General features: G+C 32.6%; 1 protein-coding gene across 1 annotated transcript; it reads left to right on the top strand.

Annotated features, from left to right (window-relative positions):
- Positions 1-11,342: 11,342 nt before the first annotated feature.
- Positions 11,343-12,936, top strand: LOC143603987 (uncharacterized). The gene is made up of 2 exons (XM_077080603.1): positions 11,343-11,348; positions 11,758-12,936. Exons 1-2 carry the CDS (start codon positions 11,343-11,345, stop codon positions 12,934-12,936), a joined length of 1,185 nt encoding a protein of 394 aa, XP_076936718.1.
- Positions 12,937-13,545: the final 609 nt, after the last annotated feature.

Here is a 13,545-nt window from a genome sequence, read left to right as displayed (position 1 = left end):
CGCCAATTTCTTCATCAAATCTTCAATTCAAAACCTAAGGTATGTTAATTTAACAATTGCATTGTGCAAATTCGTCATTTTAGGTTTAGTTTAACCCTAAAATCGCTCAATTCGACCAACTCGGGTCAAAACCCGAAAATGATATGGGTTATTTTGATGAATAGATTGTTGAATGTTTTATGGTTTGGGTTTAATTGAAAGGGACAGTTCAGGTTTCGGGTGTTAGTATAAATACCCGACACACCATTAAACCGAATTGATATAACTGGTTAGAAACGAGGGTTCGAGTCTGAGTAAGTAAGAAATCAATATTAAAAACACGAGTCGTGCCCAAAACAACACGAATCGTGGTCAACCAAAAGTCAAGCATCAAAAGAAACTGAACTAGAGGCAACAGCACGGGGCCGTGCTTCTGAAAGCACGCCTCTCTGTTTCAGAAAATTGAAATTTTTTCACGAATTTTGACTAATTCGGGTATAAATTGCAGATGGCCGAGTATGGAGAAGACGTTCATGCGTTTCTAGTCTTTCCAAACCGCAAAACAAAGGACCGACAAGCAAACACAAGATTAACTTATCTCAACAACAGGTATCCAGAAGCCAACTTCTACGCTTGTGAAGACACTTTGAGGAACGTCAACCAATGGAACTGTTATGAGAACTTTGTGAGGGGACCTTGGAGACGGGTTTTTAGTCAAACAGGGGAATTAGTGACGGAACTTACAAAGGAATTCTTAGCTTCATTCAATATAAAAAAAAGAAGTTCGATATGTGGGATGACGAGGCAATCGAGTTCCGATGTGGGGGTATATGGCGTACAACTTACGTCACCCAACTAGGAGTTGATTTGGGAATTTACACGACCGAGGAAACCGACTCGGACATCTGGTTCGAAGCTAAAACAACGTTTACAGATGAAGGTGATGATGATGAAGCTGAAGCAGGTGACACAAGGGCAGAAGCCTGGGAACAGTTGAGCTATGGTACAACAGAGTATAAACTAAGCGTTTCAAAAAGCACCGCACTGCGTGACCCTCTCATGAGATACATACACCGTTTGCTTAATCACACCGTCACAGCTCGAGGTCAGAGTGAAAGTGTTGTCAACCTGAAGGATCTTTGGGCATTATAATGCATGAAAAACGAAATAGCATGCAATATCACGATGCTATTCTGCAAACTCTTTGTGACAAATGCAGGTGCCCAAGGAAATACCCCGATCTTCGGTGGTCCTTAGATCTACAACCTTTACAGGACCTACAATGCAGACACAGAAGGAAATCGAAGCCCAGACCCGATAGCTCTTGACTTTGACTATTGTGAAAGCATGTAGATGGTTCAGCAAATCAGCCCGAATGTGTGGAGTTTTGTGACAGGTAAAACCTGGTTTGGGATCCGGAAGAACCAGCTGAGATGATGATACAAGATGTGCCAGAAAGACGACAAGACAAAGCCGCCGCCGAACTTACCATCAGAGAGGAGGTCCATCTTCATCAGGGGCCGGCCCCAGCTCGTCACATGACAGCCGATATTCTTTAGAGGGTATATATGGACTAATCGATCAATTCTCAACTAACACTACCGCCTCATTTAACAGGATCAACGAGCAAATGGCTGCCTCCGATGCACAGCGAGCAGCCGAGTATGAAGAAACGAGGCGAGAGATTGAACGATTGGGCTATCGCATGGACATGCAGTGGGGACCATTTGACCCGGACACGGGTAACTGATGACTGGAGGACACGGGTAACCAATTACATATAATACACAAAATACATAAATTGCACAACACAAACTACACATATTACATAAAATACACAAATTACTCAAATTACCCAAATTGTAGAAATTACACAAGTTACATATAATACACAACACAAAATACACGTATTACATAAAATACACTAAATACTCAAAGTATAGAAATTATATAAGTTACACACACTACACAAATACATAAAGTAAAAAAATTAAATATATTACAAATAGCACAAATTATACAAGTTACGTTCCATACACATATTATAAATTACTAATTACATATACTTCAAAAAAGAAATACATAATATTACATAAAAATATATATTTCACTAAATTACATATATTATATAAAAAGATATAACTATATACAAAACTAGAAAAATGATATAAACTAGTTCCTCAGAAGTTCACCACCAGACACATTTCTTTTTTTTTCTTTTTCTTTTGGTATAATTATGCATACCTTTTTTTTTAATTCAATTCCTAATCAGATGTCGTTTCAAAAATAAAATAACTTATTCAAATTGAAAATAACACTATCCGTAAGACTAAGTAGTAAAATAGAATTAATTCAAACTGAATATAACACAAATCAATATACATGTATTAAATTAGGAAACTTGAAGTGGACCGAAATAATTAGTTAATTAGGCTAAACTAAAATGAGCAAAATATTAGAATGTGTTATTCATTTTAGCATCAACTATAAAGAATTAACATCGCAGCCTTCCTCTTTTTATTGCTTATCATCACGTTTTTTGCTTTTTATTTTTCGGGTTAATAGTTGAAAAAAACGAGAGAGTTTTGAATTAAAAATTATAATTACATGAGAGAGAATGTCATATATATTAATTAGATGTGTGAAAATGAGATTAGTTAAATGACAATTTTATCTTTTGAGCTAAAGACAAAATTAGATGATGTGTCTTAATATGGCCCATTCAAATAGTTCTTAAGTTTTTAAAACTGGAGATTGTTCTTGATTGAAATCATATATATATATATATATATATATATATATATATATATATATATAGGGTGGGTTATAATGAAAACATGGTTGAGTTGAGAAAACTCTGGAAACTCATTCTAGACCACATATTCAAATAATTCAGTTGATTTGTGTGGTCCATATTAAAAGTTAATAAAAAACTAAAATCATTTTTAATAAACATTTAAATAAATACATAAAGGGCAATTAGTAAATTAACACATAACCATTTTTTTACTTTTCTCTTTCCTCTATCAAATCAACATTCTCTTTCCTATTTTTTCTCTTTTGTACTCCTCTTCTCTCTGTCTCTCCTCTCTATCTCTCTCTTTTTGCAAGCTTCTGTCAGGTTTTAAACGAATTTGCCTTTTCCCGACACTCTTTGAAAATCCGTCACACCACAAGCTGATCTATTATCGGGTTTTCGGTCTGGAAGTAATATAAAACATATGTTAATTGTATAAAAAAACATATGTTACTTGTTTAAAAACATATGTTATTGTTTAAAAACATATGTTAATTGTATAAATAAAACATATGTTAATTGTTAAAAACTTATTATCGAATTAGAGTTTTATAAACATCATATTTCACTTGCATATGAGATTTTGTTCATCGTATATCAACAAAAAAAACTTGCATATGAGATCTTGTTCAACGTATATCAATTCACATCATTACACGTATATAAATTTTTGTCAATAATAAACGATCCGTTCATGATATCTTAGATCTCATTTAAATCCCAAGACTCACAACACAACAAACTCATGCTTTATCATTAAAATAAACCATCAAAAACTCCATAATTAGTAAACAATATATTGAAAAAATCCATATACCAAGAAGATTATGACAGTAAAAAACAAACTCGTCTTATGAATGACTATCATTTAAATCTTAGATCTTTGATCTCATTTAAACCCGACAAAAAACAAACTCATCTTAGGAGAGAGAGGCGAGTTATGGGTTGTTCAGTTCTATGGTAGAGAACAAACTCATCGGAGACAAAATCCGTCTACCGGAGACAGATCTGTCAAGCGGTGGTGTGCGGCAGCGGTGGATGGTGTTGTAGAGGGGCCAGATCTTGATCTTGGTAAAGAGAAATTGCAGATCCGGTGGTGTGGCGGCCGCAAGCGGTGGTAGTCCTGAGGTGGTGTGTGGCGGCGGTGGATGGTGTTGTAGAGAGGCCGATCTTGATCTTGGTAGAGAGAAATTGCAGATATGATAGTGTGGCGACCGCAAGCGGTGGTGGTGCTAAGGTGGTGTGTGGCGGTGGTGGATGGTGTCGTAGAGGGGCCGGAACCTGATCTTGGTGGAGAGATGTTGAGATTTGTTGTTGGGGGTTTTGAGTTTTGAAGAAAGAGAAAGAAATAATCTGGTGGTGGTGGTGAATGTTTGTGTGTATGGCATAGAAGAAAGATAAAGAAAGAATGTTAAATTACCATACTAACCTTCTTCAATATAATAGATTAAATAATACACATGTCTATGCGGATGCATTTTAAACGACATAAATTGAGTTTCCAGGGATTTCTCAACTAGAGTGGGTTTTTATTCTATACTTTCCCTATATATATATATATATTATTGAGATCATGTGAAAACTATTTTCAAAATTGAGAATTTTGAGAATCATTTTGGACCACAAAAAACCCAAAAATTAAAAAAAGTCATAAAACAAAAAAAAACGCAAAAACAAAAAAAATTAAAAAAACCAAAATTTTTATTTATCATCCTGGTTTCATTAAAAAAGCGTATTGGTTTAGCTAAATTATACATATATGTATAATACGTACATATATGTACATACATGTTTTTTATACACATGTACAATTTAAGGTAAATGATAATGTACATGTGTGTATATTACGTAACTGGATACTAAATGAAATTATACACATATGTATAATAAGAAGTTTTTTTTATGAAACCATAATAAAATATAAGAATTTTGGTTTTTTTTACCTTTTTAAAATTTTTGTTTTTTTGTTTTATGATTTTTTAAATATTTTTAGAGGTTTTTTTAGTGTTTCAAAATGGTTCTCTTAGGATCCCTACCATATATATATATATATACATATATGTATATATATATATATAGGGAAAATATCAAGAGAGAACTCCATGTTAAAGAGAGAACTAGAGAACTCTTAAGTAGAATGTTATTTTTGTAAATTGCCCCACTAGATAAAAACATCCCCTGTATGAACTTTTCTCTTTGCAATGAACTCCCCCAAACACCTTCAGATCGTGAATCAACGCAACTTGATGATTAAGAACCCTAAATAATTGAATATATTGTTTATCAATCTTCTAATTGTGCGTAGTTAAGCATATACGGTCGCTAATCGTACCTTCAGCCTTGATTTCAACAATTGAACATTACAATTGAAGGTATCTTTGATCTCAGAATTCTATTTTTCCTTATACATATGTGTTTTAGCTGATTTTCATCGTTTACCTATTAAATTGATTACATATCGTTGTATTTGCAAGTTCTATATTCAGTTATTATACTCTAATTTCAGAGTTTGGTGATTCTATGTCAAAATCCGACATAAGTTGCATATTCAAGGTAAAAAACGAACAATATTTGCAGATTATATGTTAAAAACGGCCATTACTCAACGAAAAAAACATTATTTTGTTTACTTTATGTATTGATTTGAAGTTTATTTGATTAATAATGAGCTAATAGATTATTAGGATATAAAAATGAGAATTACAAATGGGTAATATTGTGTCATACAAAATGCTGCATATGTGTAATAATGTTAAATTTTTGTATACATGAATATTTAGCAATTATTGAATATACATATTGCCTGAGGAACCCAATCTAAACAAACAACATTCAACTAACGGATTGGAATCGACAAGGCATTGTAGTATATTTTCCCGCATGGCCACTTTAATGTGAAGTTATTTGCATCTACATCACTTGTTGAGATAATAACTTTAACCTTTAAATATTACAAGACACTTTTCGGTATGTGATGATATATTTAGTATGTGAACAGCAATAGGTTTGCACATAAATGTGCAAGGTCTCAAAGTTCATTCCATGTGACTCACATGAATTTTTTTTTGTCTCTGTGCATATTCTCCCATCTTCCTTACGCCATTACCTCTAATTCAATAAAACTAACATCTTCATTAAAATTTGAGATTATTTATTGTCCTCAGTTTGCCTAAAAATATTTACAATAATATAAATGACTAAGTGGCATTCACTAATGCAAGATCATTTGCATCTGGTCTCCAACAAGATTACAAATGATATGATTCATTGTTTACCCAGTTATAGCATGTAAAAACTTGAAGGTTTAACCCTAAATTTCTGTAATCTTGAATTACGTCTATGGATGAAGTTAGTGTTTACCCATTCTAGCATCACTTTACCTTGTCAATAATTTGATTCAGGTTGATTTTTATTGTTTAACCCGAAATTATTAATTTTTCTAATTCTAACTATATGTTTTGCGTTTGTGTATTTGGTTGTACTACATCTTTGCATATGTGGATGCTCCATGGTATTAGATACTCAAAAACTAAATATTATTAGCACGGGTGTGTTATACCACATAATTCTCAAGAAAAGGTATGTGCTCTTACCTTTAAGGATGAACTTAAATCTCCTACCACCCTGTCACACCTTGTTTGATATTTGGTTAGAATGTTAATATCACATTACAGTTTACAATAACTCTGCACATGTTAAGCGAGATCTAGTGGGCTACTTTCATCTTACTTTGTGCGGGTTGCACAAAAATACAAATTAATCCTTCGTAAGTTTGTCATCTCAACATTTTACAAGTTTTATACTTGTATTGATTGTTCTCTTACTATCTTACACTGTGTTTGACTTGGTTAATGGTTCTGATCACGTTCTTCATACTCCTTTTCTAGGCGGGATGATGGCCATAGTAAAATAGTAAGTCCTTGTTCTTTTCATCTTTTTTCCTTTATAAAACACACGGATCGAAAAAGCATTTTACTCCTTTAGAAATGATGGCTTTTTACTGGGAGTTTGAGCATTCTAGACATTTTGACTAACTTTTTACTTTGATTCATAACGAGTTAAAACACTTTTTAAATGTACATTATTCCATGGTGTTAAACTAGATGTACACAAACTTGTTGGTTTTAATTTTTTTTTAAGAATCGATCAGAGTACCTTAAGAACCGGGTAAAGATGGAACTGGGTTCAGGGTAGGTTCAGGTTTTTGACTCGGTTTTAGCCGATTTTTTATTGAATTTTGGTCGGTTCAGTTGTGGCATTTGACCGAGTAAAGGGGGAAACCGGTCCAGTGACTCTGGTTTCGATTCCATTTTCTCTAAGGAACTGAACCAATGGTTTAGGAAGTTTCAGATCTGGTTTAGGGACTCGGATATGGGATTTTTTGCACCTCTAGGCTCTAGGTTAAACTCAACACCTATTTCAGGTACAAATGGGTTTCAGTTTTCAAATATGAAAAAGTGGGCTGATGAAAATATCTAGATGCATCTATTCATTTGACTGGAGGAGCAACAAATTTGTATGGCCCAAATTTTTTGTTAAAGCTATAAGTATGTAAGGGAAAAATTTGGGCCTAATAACAGTATTACATACGTGCAATACTTGGTAATAAACAACATTTCACATATGCAATACACAAAACTCGATATTAGATATATGTAATACCCTGTATTACTCTTATATGACAATGTAATACTGCATATCAGGGTATTTCTTTTATTGCTATTATTACAGATATGTAATACTAATAGTATTACACATATACAATACTAACAATATTACACATATGTAATACTCTATATGACACGTTATTACCCGTTTGTAATACTTAGTTATCTCTTAATAATATATTAACTCATGATTAATTAATTAAACTTTCGATTTTATGATCTAATAATTGTTTTTTGTTATGTTTTCTTTCATAGGCTTATGCTACTTGACTACAGTGGAACATGTAATGGGCTGTCAGATGTACTTGTAATAGTGGGCTCATGAATGGACTTATAGTAGCAAATGGATGCATGAGGCTTTTTAGCTGAATTGACATTGATTAATCAGGATCTAGTTTCTATTTGTCCATACTATTGTCTTGATTACCATATTTTGACAGTATATTACATGCATCAACAACATTGCTTGCTCGAAATAAACGTTGATCATGCATTGGAATTCTTAAAGTTTTGGATAAAGTACCTAGTTCCGCTTTCTCACAAGCAATTCATCGAACACATGGTGTGAAAACTTAAAAAATAGAAGACTTAACTTGGACCGTTCATTACCAACCATCCCATTGTGTTTTGACAACATGTTAACAATCACGTTACTTAATAAATAGTTTTCATCTCTAATTAGTGTCACAATAGCCTCTGTTTGTTCTTGATTGGTGTATAATATGGCTAATCGACACTTGTTAATATGTGAAATTAACAATTACGCTTGCTTACCTATTAGTGTTTTCAGATTCGTGCTTGATTTTGGAGTTGATTTGGATGAACTGGACGATTGATTGATGAAGAGTAAAACCCTAGATCACTAATGGGAGATATCAGTGAACGAGAAGAGGGAACAAACAAAAATGTAAGTTTTTTCAATTCCAATATTACCCTTTCTCATTAAAAAAACCAGCACTTTTTACTTTCCCCTTTCTTTTTTTAGCCTTTGATCTAAGAAAATTAATGGGACTAAACGGAGTTATCTAGTTCTCTCTAGATCCCACCCATATATATATATATATATATATATATATATATATATATTTATGGTGAGTATCCTAAGAAATATTTTTGAAATTGAGAACTTTGAAAATCATTCCCTTTAAAAAATTATGAAAAAATATATAAAACGAAAAAAATCAAAAATTTTTAACAAAGTGAAAAAAACCAAATTTTTTATTTTTCATCCAGACTAAAAAAATCCTAATTATACGCATATGTATATTTTTTATTTAATCTCGATTCACATAATGTACACATATATGCATTATCATTTATCTATATGTATAAAGAATAACATGTATAAAATTAAAAAAATTACGTATTATACATATATGTATAATTTTGAAACCGATATTTTTCTTTAACTTATTTTTTAATTTCTTTATGAAACCAGGATGGAAAATAAAATTTTTTTGGTCTTTTTACTTTTTTTCTTTTTTTTTGTTTTACAAAAATTTTAAGTTTTTTAAGAACAATTTATGGTCCATAATGGTTCTCAATGTTCTTAATTTCAAAATGGTTCTCAAATGATCCTAATATATATATATATATATATATACACTAGCCAGGTGCCTGCGGGATGCAGCGGTGGACGTGCAAACACAATCGGTGTTAGTATATTTGTAACCTCACAATGATATGTGTGTAACATGACGCTGGTATGCATTTAACATGGCATTGGATGCGTAACCGGTGCCAGTAAACACGCCACATAAAGCCTACACACGAGCATTCCGGTATGTGTAAATAATGTCATATGCGTAACTGATGCTTGAGTAATTGGTGGCGCAATCAAGAAACAATGATGAAATGTACATTAATTTTAGATAAACTACTTTTTAACCCAATCTATTTTAACGAACCTATTCCGACCCAAAAATGTTTTAACCCGAAACCCGTTTTGTCATGTCCCCTTTCGATCTGAACCCATCCCGACAAGAACTAAATTTACCATTTTTTTGTATTTACCAGTTACAACCTAACCCATCCCAACATGGCCTGACCCGTTGCCGGTAATAACTGGTAATAACGTAACATGTTAGTTTTTTTATATTAATAAACTATAGCAATATCATACTCAAATTAAAGAGAATAAATGCTCATCTTTATGGTGTAATTTTTAGAAAAAAATATTAACGTGTGAAAAGGTTATGGTCGTTAAAAAGTCGTGGAGATAGTTGGTTTATAATGAGGGGAAAGTGTGTAAATATCTAATAAATTAACTAAACTTGGTTGAAGTTGAAGGACCATTTTTATAAATTATTCTTGAATGAGCAAAGACTATATTACCCTACATTCTTAAAATTCTATGCATTGTTAATTGTAGAATAGGCAACAAAAATGATACCTCTTAAAATTTAAGAGGTCCCTCACTCCTATATTATATATCTATAATATATATAAACGAAAACATAAAAATCCTACGTGTCGTGATGTGGTCGCTCCCCCTTTTTTTGGAGTCACCAGATTTGTTTGATTTTAAAATGGAGGTTTCTCATTCATTTGACCCGAATTCATAGATATGGGTCCTACTAAACCCAGATATTCCTTAAACGAGTTACAATATCTCATTAAATTAAAAATTATTCTCACCAAATTATTGATGTAAAAATCCTATAAAATAGGATATACTAAAAATTAATATCTTATTTATTTTAAAAGATATATATATATATTATTTAAATTAAAAACCAATTTTATAGTAAAAAAAATAAACGGGTCTTGGGTCTCATCAAACCATAAGTATATTATTAACTTTCATAAATATTATTTATAATTAAAAAACCAATTTTATAGTAAAATAAATAAACGGGTCTTGGGTCTCATCAAAATCATATAGCTTTTAAATTGGGTTATAATAATTCATTTATTTGTGAAACAATTTATCATCAGATCATAAGTATATTATTAACTTTCATACAATAAAAAATATAATTTCAAAAAATAGATAAATATTAGAACAAACAATATAAAACACCCCCTGTAATACGGGGGATAAAAACTAGTAGTATATAGATATGGACGAATTCAAGAGGGAACTCCAAAAGGTGGAGAACTAAGGAACCCCCTTAAGAGCCTTTGGATTAAATTATAAGATCAAATTGAATTGAGAATGGTTGATTTAATGAAAAAATACTAAGAGAGGCAACTTTGGAATTAAATAACAAAACAGAATAGAAGTAGAGAACTCAGAGATGAAACCAAGAATGTGAGAGGTTCTCCGTCGTTCTGTCGCCTGGCCGGCACTGGTGCATTCACACGGCACCGGCACCGGTTCATTCACACAAAAATTCGACACATGTAATTTCGTTTATTTGTTCCGGTAGTTCCCTCGTTGCTCATTTGAATCTGATTCCAGATTCTTTCTATTTTAGGTCTAGGTTAAATGTTATTGAGTGCTATTCGTTTAATTGATGTTTCTTTCGAGCATGTTTTCTCACAGTTGTTCATCAACACAAGTCTCATGTCCATCCATCAAAACGAAAGTAAGACTTGTTACCCCAAATTCCACTACTACAAAAATGGAAATTTACAGCGTTTCTTAAATAACGTATACAACGGTTTAAAAAAAACACGCTGTTTTATAGTTCACAAATAATAATAATATATTTAATAACGGTAAAACCGCTGTAAAGGTATAAGAAATTTAAAAAATTAATTTGGAACCGCTGTAAATGATAATAACCGCTGTATATATATAAAAAAATTCAAAAAAATAATTTTGAAACCGTTGTAAATATAGAGTTACGAGAATTTGAAAATTGTAACGTTATATATGCCTAGCTCATACTCTTTTTCATGTTCATTCTCTTCTTCATCCACTCTTCTTCCATTTTCAAGCTTTCATCATATTCATGGAGGTAAGAAACTTGAGCTTTTTTTTTATGAATATTAATATTATACGTACTCGCTAATTAATCTTATAGCCCTTTAGAGTATATACCCGTCCAAAATTTATCTAATAGAGATAAATTTTGGATTGTCCCTTTTCGGGATTGCTTTTTGAATATTATATCTCGTTTAGGATGTGTATATATTTTAACGGGTTGACATTTAAGAAAAATCTGGTGATTATTTCCTTTTACTCTTTCGAGCTTGCGGTTTATACGCATGCTTGGGGAGTTAAGGGGAAATGCTGCCGATTTTTTCTTAAATGTCAACTTGTTAAAATGTATGCATGCGAGATATAATTTTCAAAAAGTGGGTTAGGATTCGCTGCCTTAGAAAACCGATTTACATCATATTCATATATTTATTTGTTTTTTTCAGACGGATCGTAAAGACTGGATGTACGGTCGTTTATCTACGGGTAAAACATATATAAATGGCGTTAAAGGTTTTCTGAAGGCTGCAAAAGATAATCAAGTGAAAGTTGGAGATAAAATGATCTGGTGTCCTTGTAGGAGTTGTGAAAACAACAAAAGATATGATGATATAAATGAAATAGAGTACCATTTGATATCTCGTGGTTTTAAACCTAGATATACTTGTTGGTCAATGCATGGTGAGTCATTTACTGATCGTGGCACGTCGTCAAATAAGGACAGTGATGATAAACACAATTTAATAGATAATGACGATGGTGATTTAAATGACGTCAATGACAATTTAAATGACATGTATAACGATTTAGGGACTAATATTGGTGACAGTGAACAAGAAAAATTAAAACATCTATTTGAAGATTCAGAAAAACCATTATACACTGGTTGTTTGAATTTTTCGAAACTTAGTGCTGTTTTGAAATTGTTTAACGCAAAGACTAAGTACGGGTGGAGTGATGTAAGTTTCACATATCTATTAGAGGTTGTGCATGAAATGCTTCCGGAAGATAACGAGTTGCCAGTTTCGTTATACAAAGCAAAGAAACTTATGTGCCCGATGGGATTAAAAGTGAAAAGAATACATGCATGTCCAAATGATTGCATGTTGTATAGAAAGAAGTTCAAAAATGATCATAAATGTTTTAAGTGTGGCGCTTCGAGGTATAAGTGTAAAACCAAAACCGATGATGTTGACGAAGATGTGAAGAATGGACAACCAGCTAAATTGTTGTGGTATTTGCCAATCATACCAAGACTAAAACGATTATTTCCAAATGAGAAAGAAGCAAAGTTATTGCGTTGGCATTCAGATAATCGTATAAATGATGGAAAATTAAGACATGTTGCAGATTCACCTCAATGGAAAAATATTGATAATATGTATCCAGAATTTGGCAACGAGGTTAGAAACATACGATTTGGACTTAGCTCAGACGGAATTAACCCTTTCGGAGCCATGAGTAGCATTCATAGTACATGGCCGGTTCTTTTATGCATCTACAATCTTCCACCATGGTTATGCATGAAACGAAAATACATAATGATGTCGTCGTTAATTCAGGGTCCGAAACAACCTGGTGGAGGTAGAAAGGAAGGTGCTGAAGTTCCAGTTCCGCAAAACTAGACTTTCCAGGTTTGCTGGAGAGGGTGAGATTCACATTTTCTCATCTCAAAGTATACAACACTTCCTGCGAGGTTCAACATTGTCTCTGTCAAAGCACTTCTTTACAGTTAATGATCCAAATCTTGTACTTGTGAACAACTTCTGAGTTTGCTTTAGGTTAACCCTTATGAAAGTTGCTAAACTGTGTTTTTAAAGGGCATACAGTCACCATATAATTAGTTTTCGTACCTGTATTTAATGTATACAAAAGGTTTGGATGTTTAGAACAGGGAATACCACACCTAGGAATGAAGTGATAAGCCACACCAAGGGATTCGTGGTACTGTAGTTTTGGTATCAATGATCAGATCATCTGACCTGCAAGGGTGCTTAAAGGGCTAACAAAGCCCCGTTGAAGCTATAAAAAAGAGAGGCAGTAATAATGACATTGACGTTTACTTGTCTCCATTGATTGATGACTTGAAAACACTATGGGGCACAGGCGTAGAAGTGTATGATTCTTATAAAAAGGAAAGATTTATGTTGAGAGCCATGATTTTTTGCACCATAAGTGATTTTTCAGCATACAGTAATTTGTTAGGATACACTACCAAAGGTAAGTTTGCTTGT

Source organism: Bidens hawaiensis, unplaced genomic scaffold, assembly GCF_021521415.1.
Source record: "Bidens hawaiensis isolate Kalapana, Puna unplaced genomic scaffold, B.hawaiensis_p1.1 tig00063568_1, whole genome shotgun sequence".
NCBI classification, from domain to species: domain Eukaryota; kingdom Viridiplantae; phylum Streptophyta; class Magnoliopsida; order Asterales; family Asteraceae; genus Bidens; species Bidens hawaiensis.
The sequence above is the reverse complement of the archived record's forward strand: the minus strand, read 5'-3'. Positions and strand labels throughout refer to the sequence as shown.